The sequence below is a fragment of the Geotrypetes seraphini genome, chromosome 7 (genome assembly GCF_902459505.1).
Source record: "Geotrypetes seraphini chromosome 7, aGeoSer1.1, whole genome shotgun sequence".
Taxonomy (NCBI): Eukaryota; Metazoa; Chordata; class Amphibia; order Gymnophiona; family Dermophiidae; genus Geotrypetes; species Geotrypetes seraphini.
In genome coordinates, this window is record NC_047090.1 from 22720332 (window position 1) to 22743128 (window position 22797).

Below are 22797 nucleotides of genomic sequence, written 5' to 3' on the forward strand. Positions count from 1 at the left end.
TTCACCTGTCTGAAATGTGGCCAGGATCCCAATCACTTTGCTCACTCCTTTTGGGACTGTTGGACCATACAAGCTTTTTGGCAGTCCATTGTTCATTATCTCCAGGGCTTATTTCGGGGTCCCATTTCAAGTACTATATAGAACTTAGTTTTAGATCTCCCTGGGGCTTTCTGCAGCCTCCCCAAGGGGGGTCCCCAATGGTGTCGTAAGGTGTCTCCTTGCTTGTAAGTGCATTTTGCAATCCTGGACTATTTCTGAGCCTCCTTCCTACTGGACTTTGAGATCTGGTACATAATTTGGCTGCCTGGGAGGCCCAAGAGGCGGTTGGTTGCCCTCGAAGGCAGCACAGCTACCTGCTGATTTGGGGAGACTATCTAGATTCCTTACCTCCTAGAGGTTGTCAGTTTGAAAGTGGCCCCCACAATATTAGGTGGTAGGGGTTAAGTGAAAGGCGTACTGACAAACGCCAGGTCCCAGGTTCAGTTCCTTCACAGAAGTTTCATTAGGGATAGAATCAAATAAGCACAGCCAGGGGTGATTATATAAAGAATATATTATAGAAATAGTCTTACAGAAAAGTAATATTTATAAGCATTACAATTAAGCAGAGAGTAAGCAGTCTCACTGCCTTACAGAGGTCAGAGGCAGAGAGGGACATAGAAGCTTGCAGTTCTAGGAAGCTTCGTGTTCACTGTTTTAAGTAGCCCTGATTGATATATTTTCCCAGAGGCCTCTAGGCTGACAGAGGTCATAGCCTCCTTTTTGAATCCTCTTGCCTTGCTTTGCTAGTGTTCCACACACTTGCTCCCATGGTCAGTCACTACCTGCCCCTTTCTTTTTTAATTCTTTTTTTTGGGGAGGGGGGTTCCTCCTGACATAGCCCAAGGGTCACAAGAGTACAGGCCTTTGTTATTTGGGAGACCTTTTGGTCATCTTAGTATGTTTCTGGAGGGGGACCCCAGGGGGAGGTTGTACTGGGGGTTTTTGGTGGTTGGGTAGGGTGAAGGTAGTGGGGGGGATGGGTTTGCTACTTTGGCTATTTCTGAAAATTGTGTATTGTTGGATGTTGCTTCCTTTGATCTTTTATTTCTTGTTACATAAGAACATAAGAATTGCCGCTGCTGGGTCAGGCCAATGGTCCATCGTGCCCAGCAGTCTGCTCACGCGGTGGCCCTCTGGTTAAAGATCAGTGCCCTAACTGAGACTAGCCCTACCTGAGCACTTTCGGTTCAGCAGGAGTCTAACTTTGTCTTGAATTCCTGGAGGGTGTTTTCCCCTATGACAGACTCCAGAAGAGCGTTCACTTTTCTACCACTCTGGGTGAAGAACTTCTACGTTTGTACAGAATTTATCCCCTTTCAATTTTAGAGTGCCTCTCGTTCTCCCTACTTTGGAGAGGGTGAACAACCTGTCCTTATCTACTAAGTCTATTCCCTTCAGTACCTTGAATGTTTCGATCATGTCCCCTCTCAATCTCCTTTGTTAGAGGAAAGGCCCAGTTTCTCTAATCTTTCACTGTATGGCAACTTCTCCAGCCCCTTAACCATCTTAGTTGCTCTTCTCTGGACCCTTTCGAGTAGTACCATATCCTTCATGTACGGCGACCAGTGCTGGACACAGTACTCCAGGTGAGGATGCACTATGGCCCAGTATAGTGGCATGATAACCTTCTCTGATTGTTCGTGAACCCCCCTTCTTTATTCCTAGCATTCTGTTCACCCTTTTCGCCGCCGCCACACATTGTGTGGATGGCTTCATCGACTTGCCGATTAACTCCCAAGTCTCTTTCCTGGGAGGTTTCCAAGTACCGCCCCAGACATCCTGTATTCATGCATGATTTTGTTACCTACATGCATCACTTCACACTTATCCATATTGAACCTCATCTGCCATGTTGATGCCCACTCCTCAAGCCTGATTATAATACAAATAATAATAATAATTTTATTCTTATATACCACCAAAGCCATAGAAGTTCGAGGCGGTTTACAGCAAGAAGCGCTGGACAATCAGCGAAGAGGTTACAGTCAAAGTCGGCAATACAATCTTACATAATGAAGGAATATGAGTTATACAATCTTACATAAAGAAGGAATATTAAAGCTGTGTAGTTCATTAGGGATACTGGTTGAGTAAGCAGAGCTGAAAAGAATTTTAGTTAAATCAATTGAAAAAGCTCATTTTTACCTGTTTTCTAAAATTGAAGTAGGATGATGAGAGCGCGAAAACGTTACTAAGCCAATCGTTCCATTTGCCTGCCTGGAAGGCAAGAGTTCTGTCCAAGAATCTTTTGTAGTGGCAGGCTTTTATTGTCGGATAGGAGAACAGATGTATTCTTCGTGTGGGTCTAAGATAACTTGTCAGATTGAAGTGGGAAATGAGGAAAGTGGGGGCTAGGCCAAATATTGATTTGTAACAGACAGGAGAACTTAAACAGGATTCGCGCCTCTAGGGGCAGCCAATGGAGTTTCTGATAATAGGGGCTTATGTGTTCCCATTTCTTCAGCCTAAAGATGAGCCGAACTGCCGAGTTTTGAATGACTGAGTCTTAGGATGGTTTTTTGTAGGATGCTAAGTAAATAATGTTGCAATAATCGAACAGGCTCAGGATGGAAGATTGAACTAGTAAGCAGAAGGATGGAGCATCAAAGTATTTTCTGATGGTTCTGAGTTTCCATAGTACAGAAAAGCATTTATCCCAGGACAAGCAGGCAAGTATTCTCACTAGTGGGTGATGTAATCCGACAGAGCCCCCGATACGGACGTCTCACAAGCATGTCTTGCTTGAAGAAACTCAGAAGTTTCGAGATGCCCGCACCGTGCATGCGCCAGTGCCTTCCGCCTGATGGTCCGGGCGTGTCTCCTCAGTTCTTTTCTTTCTGCGGAGCTGAGAAGTCTTACTTCATTCTGCGCTGACTGAACTCCCGTTCTTTTGCCTTCCATAGCCGCGAGTTTGAGTTTCTTTTACTCTTTATCGTGTGTTTTATTTCTTTTATAAAAAAAAAAATTTCTTCCGGCGACTCGGCCGCGTGGCTCAGGCCCCGCTCCTTCGATCTCGCGGTGGAGCTTTTTCAGCCTATGTCCCGGCCAATCACCGGTTTAAAAAAGTGTAGCAAGTGCCAGCGTGCGATTTCGCTGACGGACCCGCATCGACGCTGCCTGCAGTGTCTTGGTCCAGAACATTTCCCGAAATTGTGCCGGCCTTGTTCCACACTCACAGCGCAGGCGTTTCAGCGTCACTGTTTTTTATGGGAGTCGATGTTCAAGATGGGAAGCTGTGCAAGACCCTTCCACTTCGACTTCGGTTGGTGCTTCACCCTCACATGCGAAGCCCACCACCGCCCCTGCTGCTCCGGGTCTCCTGAAACCAGCTTTGTTTGTCCCGGTTACGACCCCGTCTTCGGCGCCGGTGCCTTTCGTCTCTCAGGTTCAGGTACCGCCTTCTCCAATTCCACCCGTGGTTATCAAGGTGCCGAAAGTTTCAAAGCAAAAGCACTTGGCCACGAAGGAGCGCGAAGACCGTGCTGGAGGACCCCCTTTCGGTGCAGATCCCTCCATATCGGCTTCGTTGCGGTCCCTTTTGGAGGCTCAATTTGTCGAGCTCATGCAAACCATGGGGCCCAAGTTGATTGCCACCATCCAGGGTGACCTCCCGGTTCCGATCCCGGGGGGCGGACCGCCCCTCCTCCTCGCCGGTCGACCTCGCTGCTTGGTGAGGAGGAGTGACGTATGGCGGCCGGTCCCTCGAGGCGGGCCTCCTTCAGTGATATGCCCCCTTTAGAGCCAATCATGCCTCCGTTCGAAGAGACCTGGATTCCCTCTTCGGGTAATCGAAGTCCTGGGCATCGCAAATCGCAGGAAGAGTTCTTCCGCACTCCCTACCAGACCTGGGCTGCGTCTCGAGAGGCGTCGAATCTCCCGCCTCTTCGCTCCACGGCCTCGAGTCCCATCTGCTCGCTAGAGGCGTCAGGGGACCATGCTAAGCATCGTCATTCTAGATCCCCCTCCAGACACCGGGAGGGACATTGGTCCAGGCATTCCTCGCAGCACTCGGAGGTTTCGCCGCAGAAGAAGCAGCCACGCATGGGTACTCTTCATCAGACATGTCCCCTCCGCAGGGACCGGAGTATGAGGAACCGTCCACCTCTTCTCCCTGTCGAGCCCAGACCTCTTTGGATCCCGAGGCCTCGACTTTGTCCAGTCCCTCTCGGAGGCCAGTGCTGGCGGATCAATTGTCTTTTCTTCCTTCCCCCGGCAGATGGCGGATGACCTGGACATTACCTTGGACACCGGTTCGTGGTACTCCAAGGAATACCTAAACACCATGCATTTGCCTCATCCTCCTGCGGAGTCTCTTCGCCTGTCTCTCCACAAACTTCTCGACCAAACGTTCATGAGATGTTTTGAGACGCCATACTCCATTCCTGCGGTCCCCGGCAAGTTAGATGCCCGATACCGCACGGTCCATCACAAGGGGTTCGAGGGCTGGTCGAATCGTCCCTCAAGCGGTCTCATCCGTCCCAGGTGTACGCCTCGGTGCCTCCGGGGCGCGAGGGCAGGACCATGGACAAGTTTGGCAGGCGGATATACCAGAACTCAATGATGGCTTCCAGAGTTCTTAATTATACGTTCCATTTTGCATCTTATTTGGAGTTCTTCCTGCCTGTGCTTCGGAAGTTCACACCTTACATTGAATCTCAGGCTTGCTTCGAGTTCGAGGAAGTTGTTGCTTCGCTGTCCCAGCTGCGCCTTCAACTGATGCAGTCCTCCTATGACGCCTTCGAGCTCTCTGCTCGAGCTGCTGCCTGCTCCGTGGCCATGCGTCTTCTGGCCTGGCTTCGAACCATTGACATGGACCCGAATCTCCAGGACAGGCTTGCCAATGTTCCTTGTGCGGGAGCGGATTTATTTGACGAGTCTATCGAGACTGACGAAAAAGCTCTCTGACCATGAAAAATCCTTTCAGTCTATTCTTCAGCCTAAGCCTCAACAGTCTCGACCTGCCAGACCGCCCTTGATCTATCAGAGGCATTACAGTCAAAGGCAAGCTCCAACTGCCAGGCAGCCTGCAAAAAGACAGCCCCCACAAAAGGCTTCGCAGAAGCCTCAACCGTCTACTGTCCCTAAGGTTACTCAGCCTTTTTGACTCTCTCTTAGGGAGCATAACCAACCTCGTTCTGCCATTCCCTGTTTTCCCCATTGGTGGTCGCCTCCATCATTTTTTCCATCGATGGACGGCTATTACCACCGACCTCTGGGTCCTTACCATCATCAAGGAAGGGTACTCTCTACAATTCCATCGGGTCCCCCCGGACCACCCTCCAAGAGTATCCTTCAAACTTTACTCAAACCACCCTTCTTCTTCAGGAAGCTCAAGCTTTGCTCCGGCTTCGTGCCGTCGAGCCGGTCCTTGTGGACCAGCACAACCGGGGGTTTTACTCCCGGTACTTCCTTGTCCCGAAGAAGACGGGCGACCTGCGACCCATTCTGGACCTCAGGGTCCTCAACAAGTTCTTGGTCAAAGAGAGGTTTCGCATGCTGACCCTTACTTCTCTCAATCCCCTCCTCGAGCAGAATGACTGGTTATGCTCTCTAGATCTCAAGGAGGCCTACACTCACATTCCCATTCATCCGGCCTCTCGCAAGTTCCTCAGATTTCGGGTGGGACATCTACATCTGCAGTACCGAGAGCTTCCGTTCGGCCTGTCCTCGTCTCAAGAGTCTTCACGAAGTGTCTGGTGGTGGTGGTGGCTGCTGCACTCCGGACCAGGGGTCTTCAGGTATTTCCCTACCTCGACGACTGGCTCATCAAGGCCCCCTCGGCTCCAGAGGTCATCTCGACGACCCTGGCCACTATTTACTTCCTGCAGAGTTTGGGCTTCGAGATCAACTTCCCCAAATCTCATCTACAGCCTACCCAGTCTCTCCCATTCATCGGGGCGGTCCTGGATACCATTCGACTCAGAGCATTCCTTCCTCCTCAGCGCATGGATGCTCTTCTTCATCTCTGCCAGTCTGTGTCTTCTTGCCAGTCCATCTCAGCAAGACACATGATGGTCCTCCTGGGCCACATGGCCTCTACAGTTCATGTGACGCCTTTTGCCAGACTCCATCTCAGAATTCCTCAGTGGACCCTGGCTTCTCAATGGACTCAGGTGTCGGATCCGTTGACTCGGCACATCAGTCACTCCTGCTCTTCGGCAGTCTCTACTTTGGTGGATGACCTCTTCGAATCTATCCAGAGGTTTGCTGTTTCACACTCCTCCCCACCAGAAGGTTCTCACAACCGATTCATCGACCTATGCCTGGGGAGCTCATTTGGATGGTCTTCGCACTCAGGGATTCTGGACCAGTGCGGACCAACTCCATCAAATCAATCTTCTGGAGCTCAGAGCCATCTTCAATGCTCTTCAAGCTTTTCAACATCTGCTTCACCACATGGTGGTCCTCATTCGCACAGACAATCAGGTCGCCATGTATTATGTCAACAAGCAGGGGGGCACGGGCTCAGCCTCCCTCTGCCAGGAAGCTCTCAGAGTCTGGGATTGGGCGGTTTGCCACAATGCCTTCCTCAAAGCTGTCTACATTCAGGGGAAGGACAATGTCTTGGCAGACAACCTAAGTCGTCTTCTCCAGCCTCACGAATGGACACTCCATTCCAAGCCCCTTCATCAGATATTTGCACAGTGGGGGATGCCTCAGATAGACCTCTTTGCGGCTCCCCACAACTTCAAGCTGCCTCAATTCTGCTCCAGGATCTACACTCCTCGTCTCGAGGCAGATGCCTTTCTGCTGGATTGGGGGAATCGCTTTCTGTATGTGTTACATAAGAACATAAGAAATGCCTCCGCTGGGTCAGACCTGAGGTCCATCGCGCCCAGCAGTCCGCTCACGCGGTGGCCCATCAGGTCCAGGACCTGTGCAGTAATCTTATCTATACCCCTCTATCCCCTTTTCCAGCAGGAAATTGTCCAATCCTTTCTTAAACCCCAGTACCGTTCGCTGCCCTATAACGTCCTCTGGAACCGCATTCCAGGTGTCCACCACACGTTGGGTAAAGAAGAACTTCCTAGCATTCGTTTTGAATCTGTCCCCTTTCAACTTTTCCGAATGCCCTCTTGTTTTTTTATGTTCTGAAAGTTTGAAGAATCTGTCCCTCTCTACTCTCTCTATGCCCTTCATCATCTTGTAAGTCTCTTATCATATCCCCTCTAAGTCTTCTCTTCTCCAGGGAAAAGAGACCCAGTTTCTCCAATCTCTCAGCATATGAAAGGCTTTCCATCCCCTTAATCAGTCGTGTCGCTCTCCTCTGAACTCTCTCGAGTAACACCAGAGTTTCCTCCCTTTCCTCTCATTCAAAAGACTGGTCAAGCTGAAGTCCAACCATGCCACCATGATTCTGATCGCTCCTCGGTGGCCCAGACAACCTTGGTTCTCCCTTCTACTTCAACTCAGCAGCAGAGAGCCATTCCTTCTTCCAGTGTTTCCTTCACTGCTTACTCAGCATCAGGGGTCTCTGCTTCATCCCAACCTGCAGTCTCTCCACCTGACAGCTTGGTTCCTCTCAACGTAACTCCTCACCAGTTTTCCCAGGCGGTGAGGGATGTCTTGGAGGCTTCCAGGAAGCCTGCTATTCGACAATGCTACTCCAAAAAATGGACTAGATTTTCTTCGTGGTGTGCTTCCAATTCTAAGGAGCCTAAGCGAGCCTCCCTATACTCTGTATTGGACTATCTTCTACACCTGTCTCAGTCTGGTCTCAAGTCTACGTCTATACAAGTCCACCTGAGTGCTATTGCGGCTTTCCATCAGCCTCTACAAGGGAAACCTCTCTGCTCATCCTGTGGTTTCCAGGTTTATGAAAGGACTTTTCCATGTCAATCCTCTCAAACCTCCTCCAGTGGTTTGGGATCTCAATGTTGTCCTTTCCCAGCTTATGAAACCTCCTTTTGAGCCTCTCAACAAGGCTCCTCTAAAGTTTCTCACTTGGAAAGTAGTTTTTCTAGTGGCCCTCACTTCTGCTCGCAGGGTCAGTGAGCTTCAGGCCTTAGTGGCGGATCCACCTTTCACAGTATTCCATCATGACAAGGTTGTCCTCCGCACTCATCCCAAATTCCTGCCTAAGGTGGTCTCTGAATTTCATCTCAACCAATCCATTGTTCTTCCAGTGTTTTTTCCAAGGCCTCATTCTCATCCTGGAGAATCAGCTCTTCATATTCTGGACTGTAAGCGTGCTTTGGCTTTCTACCTGGATCGCACCAAGCCACACAGAACTGCACCTCAACCTTTCGTCTCCTTTGATCCAAACAAGTTGGGACGACCTGTATCAAAGCGCACCATCTCCAACTGGATTGCGGCTTGTATCTCTCTCTTCTATGCCCAGGCTGGATTACCCCTTCCCTGTAAGGTCACAGCCCATAAGGTCAGAGCAATGGCGGCCTCTGTAGCCTTCCTCTGTAGCCTTCCTCAGATCGACACCGATTGAGGAGATTTGTAAGGCTGCCACTTGGTCCTCGGTTCATACAGTCACCTCTCTCATTATTGTCTGGATACTTTCTCCAGAAGGGATGGACAGTTTGGCCAAACAGTGTTACAAAATTTGTTCTTCTAAGTTGCCAACTCTCCCACCATCCCATTGAGGTTAGCTTGGAGGTCACCCACTAGTGAGAATACCTGCCTGCTTGTCCTGGGATAAAGCAATGTTACTTACCGTAACAGTTGTTATCCAGGGACAGCAGGCAGCTATTCTCGCGTCCCACCCACCTCCCCTGGGTTGGCTTCTCTGCTAGCTACCTGAACTGAGGAAACACGCCCGGACCATCGGGCGGGAAGGCACTGGCGCATGTGCGGTGCAGGCATCTCGAAACTTCTGAGTTTCTTCAAGCAAGACATGCTTGTGAGACGTCCGTATCGGGGCTCTGTCAGATGACATCACCCACTAGTGAGAATAGCTGCCTGTTGTCCCTGGATAACAACTGTTACGGTAAGTAACATTGCTTTTTTGACTAATCTGTGAGCATTTAGAGTGAGGTGGCGGTCCAGGGTGACTCCTAGGCTTTTAATGGAGTGGTCAATAGGGAAGACCTGACCATTCAAGGAGATCGATGGGTCGCTGATTTTGTCATTGGGGGTAGCAAGGAAAAATTTAGTTGTCTGGTGAGCTTCAATTTGAAGTTGGTCATCCATAGTTCGATTTCCTTTAGAATGGATGATAGATGAATCTTAGTCTTGGAGGTCAGAATGGTAATGGGAATAACAATGGTGATATCTGTATAGATGTAGAATTTAACCTTTAAGTTTTGAAGTAAGTTCCCCAGTGAGGCAAGGTAGATGTTGAACAGAGTGGGGGAAAGGGGAGAGCCCTGCGGGACTCCACATGAGTTGATCCAAAAAAATTGTTATTCACAATCCCCCTGTGTCTTCACTACTCTGAATAACTTCATATAGTCAGCAAATTTAATCACCTTGCTTTGTTGTACCAATGTACAGATCGTTTAAAGATGTTGAAGAGCACGGGTCCAAACACCTAGCCCTGCAGCACCCCACTGGTGACACTCTTTCAGTCCAAGTATTGTCCATTTACCCCCACTCTCTGTTTCCTATGCTCCAGCCAGTTTTCAATCCACGTGAGTTTCACCCTCGATTCGTTTCCCCTTAATATAAAGAACGGCTTGAAGTTCTTCACCTACTTGGCTATTTTTTTTCCTCGTAGTCTCTATTGGCCCCTTTTTTTACCGCCTTATTTCACTTGCGTTGATTGTGCTTATTCCAGTTTTTGTCCGTTTTTGACCTTTTCCATTACTTAAACAGTTTTCTTGTCTCTGATCACTTCCTTCACCTCTACAGTGAGCCACGCCGGTTCTTTGTTTTTCCTCTTTGATCCCTTGTTACGCGGTATATATAGATTTTGTACCTCGGTGACTGTCCTTAAAGGACCAAACTTGCTCTAGCGTTCTTACAGTGCTTATCCTCTTAATCTTCTTCCCTGCCATGAGTCTCATCCTTTCGTAATTCCCTTTTCAGAAGTTCAGTGCCGTGGCTATCGTTTTGGACCGATGTTTCTCCCCTGTATCCAGATCGAAGCGGATCATATGGTGATCGCTGTTTCCCAGTGTCTCTTCTACTTCTACATCTTGCGCCGTTCCTTGCAGGCCATTTAGAATTAAGTCCAGCTGTCGCTAGTGCTTGTTTGCACTTTCAACATCGGGACAGGCAGTCCCGCTGCTGCCCGACCCAGCCAGCTGAGAGGGTCCTTGGAGAAGGAGCCTTAAAAACGCCGGAGAGCAGAGAGGGAGCCTGTCGCTAGTGCTTGTTTGCACTTTCAACATCGGGACAGGCAGTCCCGCTGCTGCCCGACCCAGCCAGCTGAGAGGGTCCTTGGAGAAGGAGCCTTAAAAACGCCGGAGAGCAGAGAGGGAGCCTGTCGCTAGTGCTTGTTTGCACTTTCAACATCGGGACAGGCAGTCCCGCTGCTGCCCGACCCAGCCAGCTGAGAGGGTCCTTGGAGAAGGAGCCTTAAAAACGCCGGAGAGCAGAGAGGGAGCCTGTCGCTAGTGCTTGTTTGCACTTTCAACATCGGGACAGGCAGTCCCGCTGCTGCCCGACCCAGCCAGCTGAGAGGGTCCTTGGAGAAGGAGCCTTAAAAACGCCGGAGAGCAGAGAGGGAGCCTGTCGCTAGTGCTTGTTTGCACTTTCAACATCGGGACAGGCAGTCCCGCTGCTGCCCGACCCAGCCAGCTGAGAGGGTCCTTGGAGAAGGAGCCTTAAAAACGCCGGAGAGCAGAGAGGGAGCCTGTCGCTAGTGCTTGTTTGCACTTTCAACATCGGGACAGGCAGTCCCGCTGCTGCCCGACCCAGCCAGCTGAGAGGGTCCTTGGAGAAGGAGCCTTAAAAACGCCGGAGAGCAGAGAGGGAGCCTGTCGCTAGTGCTTGTTTGCACTTTCAACATCGGGACAGGCAGTCCCGCTGCTGCCCGACCCAGCCAGCTGAGAGGGTCCTTGGAGAAGGAGCCTTAAACGTTCGAACAGCCGCGGTACGCAGCCCGCGGTTGCGAGCCCCGGGTCGCGAGCTGAAGGGGCGTGGCTAAAGGGGCTTGCCCCTTTTGAGCCCCTTCGGAGCCTAAGAGGAGCAGGGAGCAGGACTACCGATTCTTCAGCATGGGCAAGAGGAAAGCTAAAGCAATACCATCTGCTGCAACAACAGGCCCGATGGATCGCCATCTTGTGGTTCCTATCTTGCCTTCTGTTGAGGAACAGGTAACTTTTAATATTCAAGCTGTCTCCTTATCTTCTGGGGAACCAACACCACCTCCTCAACCATCATATTCCTCACGGTTAGAAGAATCTCCTTCCCCTTTCAAGGAAGGAATAATTTCTTCTTCCCCTCAATCATTGTCATTATCTGGTCTGGAGGTTTCAGGACAGTCCCTGGGGCAAACTAAAGAACTAACCCCAGTGCAGATGATTACTGGGCAAAGCTCGGATGTTCTCCCCAGGGATAAAGTGATCACTCTAAATGATGTTTGGCTTAGTATTAACAGAATAGAGTCATCTTTACAAAAAACCGTTTTGAACTTATGTCAATTTTCATCTGATGTAACTGTGAAAATTAAAGAACAAAATAATAAAATTGGAGAAACAGCTGTAAAGGTTGAAAAGTTAGATCAGGCAGTAGGTAATTTACAAGCTAGTGCTGTTTCTAATATAAAGGATAGTATGATGTTGCATGCTAAATTAGAGAAAATGGAAAATGCTATTAGAGTTAAGAATCTTCGTCTGTTAAATTTTCCTACCACACATTACCTTTCTTCAATGGAACTCTTGAAAATGTATTTGAGGGAGATATTACATTATAACAAAGTGGAGACCCTTGAGGTCGATAATTTATATTACATTTCAAGAGATTCCAAAGAAAAGGTAGAGGAAGGTGGAATGGATAGAATAGTATCACCTGAGAGTTTGAATGTATCACAGTTTTTGGAGTCATCTAAAGACATAATTGAGAAACGAGCAACTCTTCTCGTGACCTTCAAGACAGAACTTGAGAAACAAGATATTTTGAAATTATATTTCCTGAAAAAGCAAGAGATGTTTTGTGGTCAACGGGTGATAATTTTTCCAGATGTCTCTAGACAAACCCAGTTTAAGAGGAAACAGTTCCTTCAGCTAAAGCCTAAGGTTCTGGCAGTCGGAGCTACTTTCTTCTTAAAATTTCCATGTAAATGCCTGATATCATATGGAAATGATAGATATGTGTTTTTTGATCCAGCCCAGGTGGAAGATTTTATTAAAGAGAAACCTTTGTTGAAAGTTTAATTCCTTATACTTAGTTCACTTTTGGAGGATGATGTATAATACATATAATAGCCATTTGCCTGTTCCTAGATAGTAGATAGAAAGATTTGCTTTGATGTTTTATTTGTACTGGCGATCAGCTTTAATGTGGACTAGGATACGGTTGAATTAGTTTCCTTATATTATGTTAATTCCCGTTTGGGAATTTACATTTTGTATTTTTTGTGTTCATTCATGTATGTTTGTTACAAAGATATTGTAATGAATAATCCAATAAATAAAGGAAAGAAAAAGAATTAAGTCCAGAATTGTATTTTCCTTGACAAGTTGTTCCAGGAAGCAATCGCCTACAGCATCCAAGAACTTGGTCTCTTTAACACAGCCAGAGGTGCCTAGGTTCCAGTCTATTCCCGGATAGTTGAAGTCGCTCATAACTGCATTGCCTCCCTTGCAGTTGCATTTAATCTCATCTTGTCATTCTCTGTCAACTTGTTCAGACTGCCCTGGGGGTTGGTAGTAGATGCCGATCTTTGTTTCCAGGCCATTTGTTCCCGGAATTTTGACCCATGGAGACTTAACTTATCCGTCAGTTGTGGCATGTTATCTCCAGTAGATTCAATTCCCTCTTTGACGTATATGGCAATGCCCCCACCTTTTTGAGCCACTGTCTCTGTTCTTTTCACGTTCACAATAAAAAGATTTGAACATAAGCTCCCTTTCAAAGGTCTCTTTCTTTTTAAGAAAGATCTTGACATGACCTGTGTTGCTGATCACTGTCCTAAGTCTCACTGGACTACAAGAGGGGACATAGTATTCCTCACCCCTTCCACTGATTTTGTTGGGGATCTTTGTCCTCTTCCCAGGGATGCTGACCCCTGGGACAGGCCTTAGGCTCCTCCCCATGCATCCCAGGATGAACCAGGAAGGGGAAGACCCACCATCTTGGGAGTGGCAAACCTGTGAGCAGGAGGGACTGGGCTTCCTTTCTGCCATCATCTATCTTTCAAGTATGGGGGTGGTTCATAGGGGCGGGGGGCATCCAGTAGCAGGAGGGAGTGGGCATCCCTCCTGCAGCCATCTAGCTGGAACTGGAAACATTTGGCGTTTGGATGCTAGAGTGGACTTGGCCTATGGGGCAGGGGACCTTAGGACAGCTTTCTTCTGCCTTAAGGTAAAGCTTGAGTGTTTCCCATTTGTCTGGATTAGTTGAGCAGGATTTTAAACAAATTGCTCCTGCCTGAGTTATTTCTTGAATCCTGCTAGATCAATTCCAGGACACTCCCGAGAGAGCCCACAGCTCCCTTTCTTATGCAGAACTACAAGTTTTTCTTCCACTTTGGAGATGGGTATGTGCTTTTGAGCTCCCTGGATGGGAGATCCTGGTCCTGCCAGGATTGCTTTCCTGGGAGAAGGGTACTATATTTACTCATCTGGAGGTTTGGGTGTTTGTCCTTGTTTTGTTGGGGTGGGTTCAGGTGATATTTAGTCTTAAAATATACTAAAGTGCCTTAAGTGTCGTACTCCTTACCAGTTATGTTGTCGCTGGAAAGTTCTAGTTTTATCTGCTGACAGGGAGAGAACCTGCTTGTTGAACTGGTCTAACAGGAGCCAAGGAATGGAAATGAGGTATATGCTAATTCATCTCCAAACAGGTTTTCACTACTAGGGGGTGCTGAAAAGTTCAGCCCACCAACTTCTAAATTCTGAGCATTTTGCCACTGTAGCTGAAGTCTTATTTTGGAAAGTTCCAATTTGCATTTTCAGGTCATTGATTGAACCATATCAAAGTGTAGAATTTAACTGTGAAACTGAGCCGTCATGAAGTTCCTATTCCTGCAGAAGGAAACACCAAAGGAAATCCATGAATGTATGATGGAAACATTGAGTGACATACCCATTATGGTATGCAAACTTTGTGTGGATTTGAAGACTGAAGTTGCAGTAAGGTCTGAGAGGTCTCAAACCGTGTCAACTCCTGAAATTGTTGACCATGACCTGATTTTGGGAGATGGTGAATATCAGCTAAAAAAATTTGCTGAGACACTACAGATATCCAGGGAATGGTTTGGGTGTATAATCAATGAGCAGCTGGGTATGCAGAAGCTGTCAGCTAAGTGTTTGAATGCTGACCAGAAATGACATCACTGATTTTGCAACATTTTCAGCAAGCTGGTGCCAACTTCCTGAAATGGCTATTGTTGAAGCATGGTTACATCACTTATCTGAGACAACAGTCCATGCAATGATGGCACACAGGTTCTCAAAGGCCAAGGAAATTCAAGGTCCAAAAGTCAGCAGGAAAGGTCATGGCCACAGTTGTTTTGTGATCAGAAAATGTTGAAATGACTATCTTCCAAGGGGCCAAACAGTTAATGTAGAATACTACTGTACAGTACTAATTTAAAGAAGGCATGGAAAGAAACTGTAGAAAGTTTTTTTTGCAAGACAATACATTTGCAAGACAATACATCTGCTCACAAGGCTGACAAAACAATGGATGTTTTGACGCAGTTTGGGATTTCAGGGCACAGACCGTCCACCTTATTTACCAGATCATCCTCCATCTGACTTTTCTGTTTCCAGACTTAAGAAGTTTGTGAAAGGGTAACAATTTTCAAGTGATTAGAGGCTGATGCAGAGGAGCAGTAATTCAGTATCCAGACAGTGGGTGGGTTGGGTTGTTTTGTGTCTTGTTTGCTTTTTTGGGAAAGGTTGCAGAAATTTCAGACATGCTAAGTGTTAAACTTGGGGTGAATTTGTGGAATAACTTGTAAACTTCATGTCTCCATCAATCCCTTCTTTGGGCCAGATTTTTCAGCACCCCCTCGTATTTTTCTTATATTCTCACAGTAGGAAATGACTTCAAAATTCTGGTGCTATTTAGCTATGGTTTGCAGATGAGTTTGGAGCACATGTGAATCCCATAGTTAAATACAAGGAAAAAAGCCACTAACCTGTAAAACGTTTTGTGGGTTCATATATTTGTTTTCTATTGTGAGTCAGAAATGACATCTCTGATCTAGGAGGATCTTGAACTGTAAACAGCAGCTAAAGCATGTACTAAAATGTATTCATTATGTACAGGTTGAGAAGACTGTGTGGGATTGGGAGCTTATGAATGACATCAAACCAATTTGGCAGAGACCATCTAAAGAAGTAGAAGAAAATGAATATAAAGCCTTTTACAAATCATTTTCAAAGGTAAAACTATCTACTGATAAAAGCAAGACAACTTTGTTTCATATGGGTTCCTGGGGATGGGCTGACAACTTCTAGTTGCCTTACTAGGCCAATTCAAGCCTCCCCCCCCTTCCTGTCCTATAGGTTATAAGTTAACAATGAAAGGGGATGTAATTTCAAGCTGGAGAGCAGACTTGGGGAGTTGTAGTCACTGGTATGTAAGAACACAGTGCTGATGCTGCTGTAGAGTTTTGTAGCAAGTAAGCTGGAGTAGGTGAAAGCCAGTGCCTGAGCAGCATAGTAAACTTGTATCTTCAAATATCATTAACATAAAGCCTCTTTTACAAAGCTGTGCTAGCGGCCCTGAAGCCCTTTAAATCTCTATGGGCTTCAGGGCTGTTGCAGCGCGGCAGCCACTAGCGTGGCTTTGTAAAAGAGGCTGATAGTTGTAAAGATCCCAGAATAAAGCAATGGCTAGTCTTGTCCTAGATGCAGAAGAAGGGATCACATGGCTGCTGCCTCCACAGTGGACTTTGTGCTGGTGAGACTGTTATCCATCTTGAATCTGAGCTCATTTCTTCTTCCTGAAGATGCATTGCTCCTATTCTTGGGCTGCTTTGCAGTGGGGCTTGGGGCAGGGTTTCCTTAACTCTAGCTAGGTCCTTCTCCCTCCCCCCCCTCCGGTTAGGTCTCATGCATAAGGATATTTGTGCTATGTAAAAGCCAGTGGGCTCCCTATATGAGCTAGCATGCCTTTTTTGTTTGTTTGTTTTTTTTGTTTTGCCAGTGTACCAGCCCCTAAGAAGCCTAGGCTTAGAGATAAGGATTAATCTGGCTCTTCCCATTGGAAGATTTAAATGAAGAGGTCAGGAACTCAAATAGGGGATCATTACACTACCCGTTAGTGTGGGCTACTGTTAAATATCCTTGTTGGCCTCTGGTCTAGGTGTGCAGAAAAGTGTGCATATCATTGTCTAGATACAAGGCTTATTGTACAGTATTTGGTTATCTGCTTTAGGAAAGCCGTTAAAGTAAAGTACAATAAAACATTCAGTCTAGAAAAGAATTCCATTTTCATACAGCACAGTAAAGACGAAGATATACTGCAACCACTGTGCCTCCAAGCCCCCAATGCGTCTCGCCTATGCAGCACTATAACCAGGTAACTGGAGTTGATTTCAAAGGCCTGCAAGATTTTGACCTTGTTAGTATATGTGCATGGTTTGTTTCTCCAGAGACAAGCAGGGGAGACACAGGCACACTTGCTGAAGTCCTCAGACTAAGCCTGTGTTGGTGCTCTCTCCCTAGCAATAGTAAGCTTTTTAGGCTTACTGGGCATGTGCAGAGAATCCTACCTTCAGTGGCTCCTCTCCTTGCCATGCCAGCTTTTCTTCATGTGCTTTTAAAGGTCATAGCTTTTCTCACTAAAAAAGATACATTTATTGCTTACTTTATAGTCTAGATCAGGGGTGTCAAAGTCGATCCTCGAGGGCCGCAATCCAGTCGGGTTTTCAAGATTTCCCCAATGAATATGCATGAGATCTATGTGCATGCACTGCTTTCAATGCATATTCATTGGGGAAATTCTGAAAACCCGACTGGATTGCGGCCCTCGAGGACAGACTTCGACACCTGTGGTCTAGATTTATATATTATGTAGGTAAAATTTTTCTTGTAAACAACCCTAAGGATTTTCATGAAGTGGGAGTGAATCTAGGGTTTTTGAGTTCAAGAAAGATTTTAGTTAAGTCTGGAATTCAACAAAATTTGGGGATTTCCCGATTTGTTATCCCAGGACAAGCAGACAGCATATTCTCAACATGTGGATGATGTCATCCATGGAGCCCCATAGCAGACAGCCTCGCAAGCAGACTTGCTTGTAGAACTATCAAAGAGTTAGTGCTGCACCGCCGAACGTAGGTCGTGCATCTCCTGTGAGGTACCCTGTGGAGCCAAAAAGCACCTGTTTCTCAGCTCTACCAATTTTTGAGTTGCCTTCTGCACCGCGGCTTTCTTCTTTCTTTGTTTCTTTTAGTCGCTGTGCAGCACGCTTTTTTTGGGTTTTTTTTTCTACATCCTGGCCTCTTACCGGGATTAAGTGTAGCCAGTGTAATCGGGCGATTTCTCACCGATCCCCATCATTGGTGTATCAAGTGCTTGGGGCCTGAACATTGTCCTGAGTCATGCCCACGCTGTGCTAACCTTCAAAAATAAGCTCTCCAGAGGCGATGTACCAAGATCCTGGAGCTCTTTGGTCCTATGGAGCAGTCTGCAGAAAAGGCCTCTGAGTAAGGCTCTTCAGATTGATCTTCAATCTGAGTCTATACTCCTGAATATTTGGCTGAAATGGAATTGCCCCATCCACCGAAGGATACTATGAGACTGCCTATGAATCCTGTTTGAAACAAACTTTTCTCAGGAATCTTGAAACTCCTTATTCAATTCCAGCTAACCCCTCTAAAATGGAATCTCGTTATGCACAGTTCCTTGTAAAGGGTTTGAGCAGCCACAATTGTCTCACCAATCCTTAATGGTGGAATTATCTTTAAACCTTGGTGGGATTAGACTTTTATACTGCAGTCCCTCCATGCAGAGAGGGACGGACGATGGATAAATTTGGACGCCGTCTATCAGAATTCTATGATGGCAAACAGGAACTTGAATTACAACTCCATGTTCCCATCTTATCTGAAGTACTGCATAAAGACCATGCCCTACTTTCCTGATCTGGCTGAACACCGGTTGCCTGCATTTCAGCAACTTCAGACCCTCTCACAAATAACATAGAAATAGAACATAGAAACATAGAAATAGACGGCAGATAAGGGCCCACGGCCCATCTAGTCTGCCCACCTTAATGTCCCTCCCCTACCTTTGCCCTGTGAATAGATCCCATGTGCCGATCCCATTTGGCCTTAAAATCAGGCACGCTGCTGGCCTTAATCACCTGTAGTGGAAGACTATTCCAGCGATCAACCACTCTTTCAGTGAAAAAGAATTTCCTGGTGTCACCTCGTAGTTTCCCGCCCCTGATTTTCAACGGATGCCCTCTTGTTGTCGTGGGACCCTTGAAAAAGAAGATATCTTCCTCCGCCTCGATGCGGCCCGTAAGATACTTGAACGTCTCGATCATGTCCCCCCTCTCTCTGCGCTCCTCGAGCGAGTATAGCTGTAATTTGTCAAGCCGTTTTTCGTATGGTAGATCCTTGAGTTCCGAGACCATCTGGGTGGCCATTCTTTGCACCGACTCCAGTCTCAGCACATCCTTGCGATAATGCGGCCTCCAGAATTGCACACAGTATTCCAGGTGGGGCCTCACCATGGATCTATACAATGGCATAATGACTTCCGCCTTACGACTGACGAAACCCCTTCGTATGCAGCCCATGATTTGTCTTGCCTTGGACGAAGCCTGCTCCACTTGATTGGCAGACTTCATGTCCTCACTGACGATTACCCCCAAGTCTCGTTCTGCTACCGTTTTTGCTAGGATCTCGCCATTAAGGGTATAAGACTTGCATGGATTCTGGCTGCCCAGGTGCATAACTTTGCATTTTTTGGCATTGAAGTTGAGTTGCCATGTCCTAGACAATCGCTCCAGTAGGAGTAGGTCGTGCATCATGTTGTCGGGCACTGAATCTTCGTCTGTTGTGCATTTGCCCACTACATTACTCAGTTTGGCGTCATCGGCGAATAATGTTATTTTACCTCGAAGCCCTTCTGCCAAGTCTCTTATAAAGATGTTGAATAGGATTGGGCCCAAGACTGAGCCCTGTGGTACTCCACTAATCACCTCCGTCATTTCGGAGGGGGTGCCGTTCACCACCACCCTTTGGAGCCTACCTCCAAGCCAGCTCCCAACCCATTTCGTCAATGTGTTACCTAATCCTATAGAACTCATCTTGCTCAGTAACCTGCGGTGTGGTACGCTATCGAATGCTTTGCTAAAGTCCAGGTACACGATGTCCAGGGACTCCCCAATATCCAGCTTCCCCGTTACCCAGTCAAAGAAGCTGATCAGGTTGGATTGGCAGGATCTCCCCTTAGTAAATCCATGTTGTCGGGGATCCCGTAGATTCTCCTCATCCAGGATCTTATCTAATTGGTGTTTGATTAGAGTTTCCATTAGTTTGCTCACTATCGATGTTAGACTCACTGGTCTGTAGTTTGCTGTCTCCATCTTTGAGCCTTTCTTGTGGAGTGGAATGACGTTAGCCGTCCTCCAGTCCAACGGGACGCTGCCTGTACTAAGGGAGAGGTTGAAGAGTGCGGACAGTGGCTCCGCCAAGACATCACTCAGCTCCCTAAGCACCCTGGGGTGCAGGTTGTCCGGCCCCATTGCTTTGTTAACCTTGAGCTTTGACAGCTCACCGTAGACACTGCTGGGCGTAAACTCAAAGTTACTAAACGGGTCAACTGAGCCAACCCTTGTCTGTAGCTGAGGGCCGAGCCCTGGCGCTTCTCGGGTGAAGACTGAGCAGAAGTATTCATTTAATAGTTGGGCTTTTTCCGAATCCTTTTCCACATAGTCTCCGTCTGGTTTCCTAAGACGTACAATCCCGCCTGAGTTTTTTCTTCTATCACTGATATACCTGAAGAAGGATTTATCTCCCTTCTGGATGTTCTTTGCTAGAGACTCCTCCATGAGGAATTTAGCCTCCCTGACTGCTGTTTTGACGGCTTTTGATTTGGCCAGGTAGTCTGCTCTAGAGTCCTGCTTCCCTGATTGTTTGTAAGAGATGAATGCTTTTTTCTTCTCCTTGATCAGGTCTGAGATCTCCGCAGTAAACCACTGTGGCTTATTGTTCCTTCGCCGTTTACTTACTGATTTTACATAGCGGTTTGTTGCTTCTTGTATGGTTGCTTTCAAAGTCGACCACATGTCTTCCACGTTATCGGTTTCTTCTTGGCTTTGTAGCGCCTGGTGAACGAAGTCTCCCATTTCTTTGAAATTTGTGTCCTTGAATTTGAGGACTTTGGTTAGTGTAGTAGATTTAGTGAAACCTTTCCTGATATTGAACCATACCATGTTGTGGTCACTGGAGGCCAATGTGTCGCCCACCGAGACCTCTGTGACACTTTCTCCATTGGTAAGTATCAGGTCCAGTATTGCCTGATCCCTTGTCGGTTCCAACACCAGTTGCCTGAGGCTTGCTCCTTTCATAGAGTTTAATAGCCTCCTGCTGCTGCCAGAAGCAGAGGTAAGTGTAACCCAATCCACATCAGGCATGTTGAAGTCACCTAGCAATACTGTGTCCCCACGCAAGGTGATATTTTCTATATCTTCGATTATTTCCATATCCAGGTCATCCTGTTGTCTTGGGGGTCTGTAAATTACACCAAGATACAAGCATTTGTCCTTTCCTCTGGCCAAATTAACCCAAAGGGATTCCCCAGTATACTGGACATCTGAGATTCTCGTGACCTTAATGTCATCTTTAGTATATAATGCTACACCCCCTCCCTTCCTACCCTCTCTGTCCTGGCGAAGCAAGTTGTAACCCGGTATGACCATGTCCCACCCGTGGGAGTCTGTGAGCCAGGTTTCGGATATCGCCACCACATCCAGGTCGGCATTCCTTATTTCTGTTTCCAATTCCAGGATCTTGTTTCCTAAACTGTGTGCGTTGACGTACATAGCCCTCCATGTTATATTTTTGTTATGTCTCAGTGGGGATATTCCTGTTTGAGCTATTTGAACACCTTTAGCATTGTTTGTGTTATTTGTGCTTTCCTGAGGCTCAGAACCACAATGTGTACTCCCCATATACCCAGAACTACAGTGTGTACTCCCCCTAGACCCGGAATTACAATGTGACCCATAAATATGATGTGACCCTACTCCCGACTCAAAAGTGTGTGCACTCACCCCTGACCCAGAATTTCGGTGTCTACTTTCCTCAGCCTCATAAATGTATTGGCATTTTAGTTCGCCTGGTATGTTGTTTGTGCCTGTACCCTCCCCCGACTTACCTAGTTTAAAGCCCTGTGGAGTAGGCGGGCTAGGCGGTGTCCAAGGACATTCTTCCCTCTTCTGGTTAGGTGTAGCCCGTCGTGTCCCTGTAGTCCTTGCAATGCTTCTCCATGGTGCAGAAACCCGAAGTTCATCTCCTTGCACCATCCTCGCAGCCAGTCGTTCGCCCTTTGTATTCGATCCTCTCTGGCTCTGCCCTTGCCCCTCACTGGGAGAATCGAGGAGAAGACTACCTGCGCATCCATCCTCCTCAGCTTCTCCCCCAGGGCCCTGAAGTCTTCAGGTATGCTGTCCGGGCTGCTCCTTGCGGTGTCGTTGGTTCCGACGTGGATTAGAACCATGGGGAAGTGGTCTCGGGGCTTGATGAGTCTGTCAATGCAAGCAGTGACATCCCGGATCCTGGCCCCTGGCAAACAGCAGACCTCTCTTGATTGTAGGTCTGGTCTGCAGATTGGTCCCTCGGTGCCCCTCAGCAGCGAATCTCCGATGACCACCACTCTGCGCTTCTTAGGGATGGGCTGTACTGTTGATTCCGGAGTTGGAACCGTCTGCTGAACAACTACTTGTAGCTCTTTCTCCGGACCTTCCTGTAGCAGCTGATATCTGTTCCTCAGGGCGATATGAGGTGTCGTTGTTGAGCTGTCCTGTATGGGGGAAAAAGAGACAGTTAGGTCCTCTGCATTTTCTTGTGGAGGAAGTCACCAACTGCCAGGAGTCAGCGTCTCCAACCACTTCCTGCTTATGATGCGTATGAAATGTCATCTCAGGCACTGCTTTTGCTGTGGCAATGTGATGTCTGGCTTGGCTACGCATTGTGGACATGGATCCTAACTTGCAGGATCGTCTACCCAATTTACCGTGTCAAGGTAATGAGCTCTTTGACGACTCAATTGAGGCTGCCACTAAGAGCTCTCGGAGCATAAGCAGTCCTTTGCCTCTTTGATTTGACCTAAGGCTAAACCTCTAGCTTCCAAGCCTTATAGGCCTTATAGGCCGCCTCCACATCAATATCCACAAATCTACTCTGGCTTTCTCCAGGTCTCCACCTAGGAAACAACCACAGCAGCAGTGTCAAAACCCAGACTCCTGCAGCTAAGCCTGCACAGTCTTTTTGACAATCTAAGTCTGAGCATAACATCCACCTTCCTCAGACTTCTCTCCTCCCCATAGGAGGTAGGCCATGACTTTTACCAACAGTGGGATCAGATTACATCTGACCTCTGGGTTCTCACATCTGAGGGTTACTCACTTCAAATTCCACCAGATCTCCCTCCAAGAAAATTTCCTTCCAACATGTCGCAACTTCCCCTTCTTCAGGAGGCTCAGGCTCTTCGTCTCTGATCTGTCGGA

General features: G+C 47.4%; 1 protein-coding gene across 1 annotated transcript in view; it reads left to right on the forward strand.

Moving 5' to 3' along the window:
* HSP90B1 (heat shock protein 90 beta family member 1) overlaps positions 1–22797 on the forward strand; it is a 123071-nt gene that overhangs the window by 31736 nt on the left and 68538 nt on the right. Inside the window, exon 8 of the mRNA XM_033951745.1 lies at positions 15378–15494. Within this exon, the coding sequence (XP_033807636.1) occupies positions 15378–15494 (117 nt within the window). The remainder of the gene's footprint in view (positions 1–15377; positions 15495–22797) is intronic.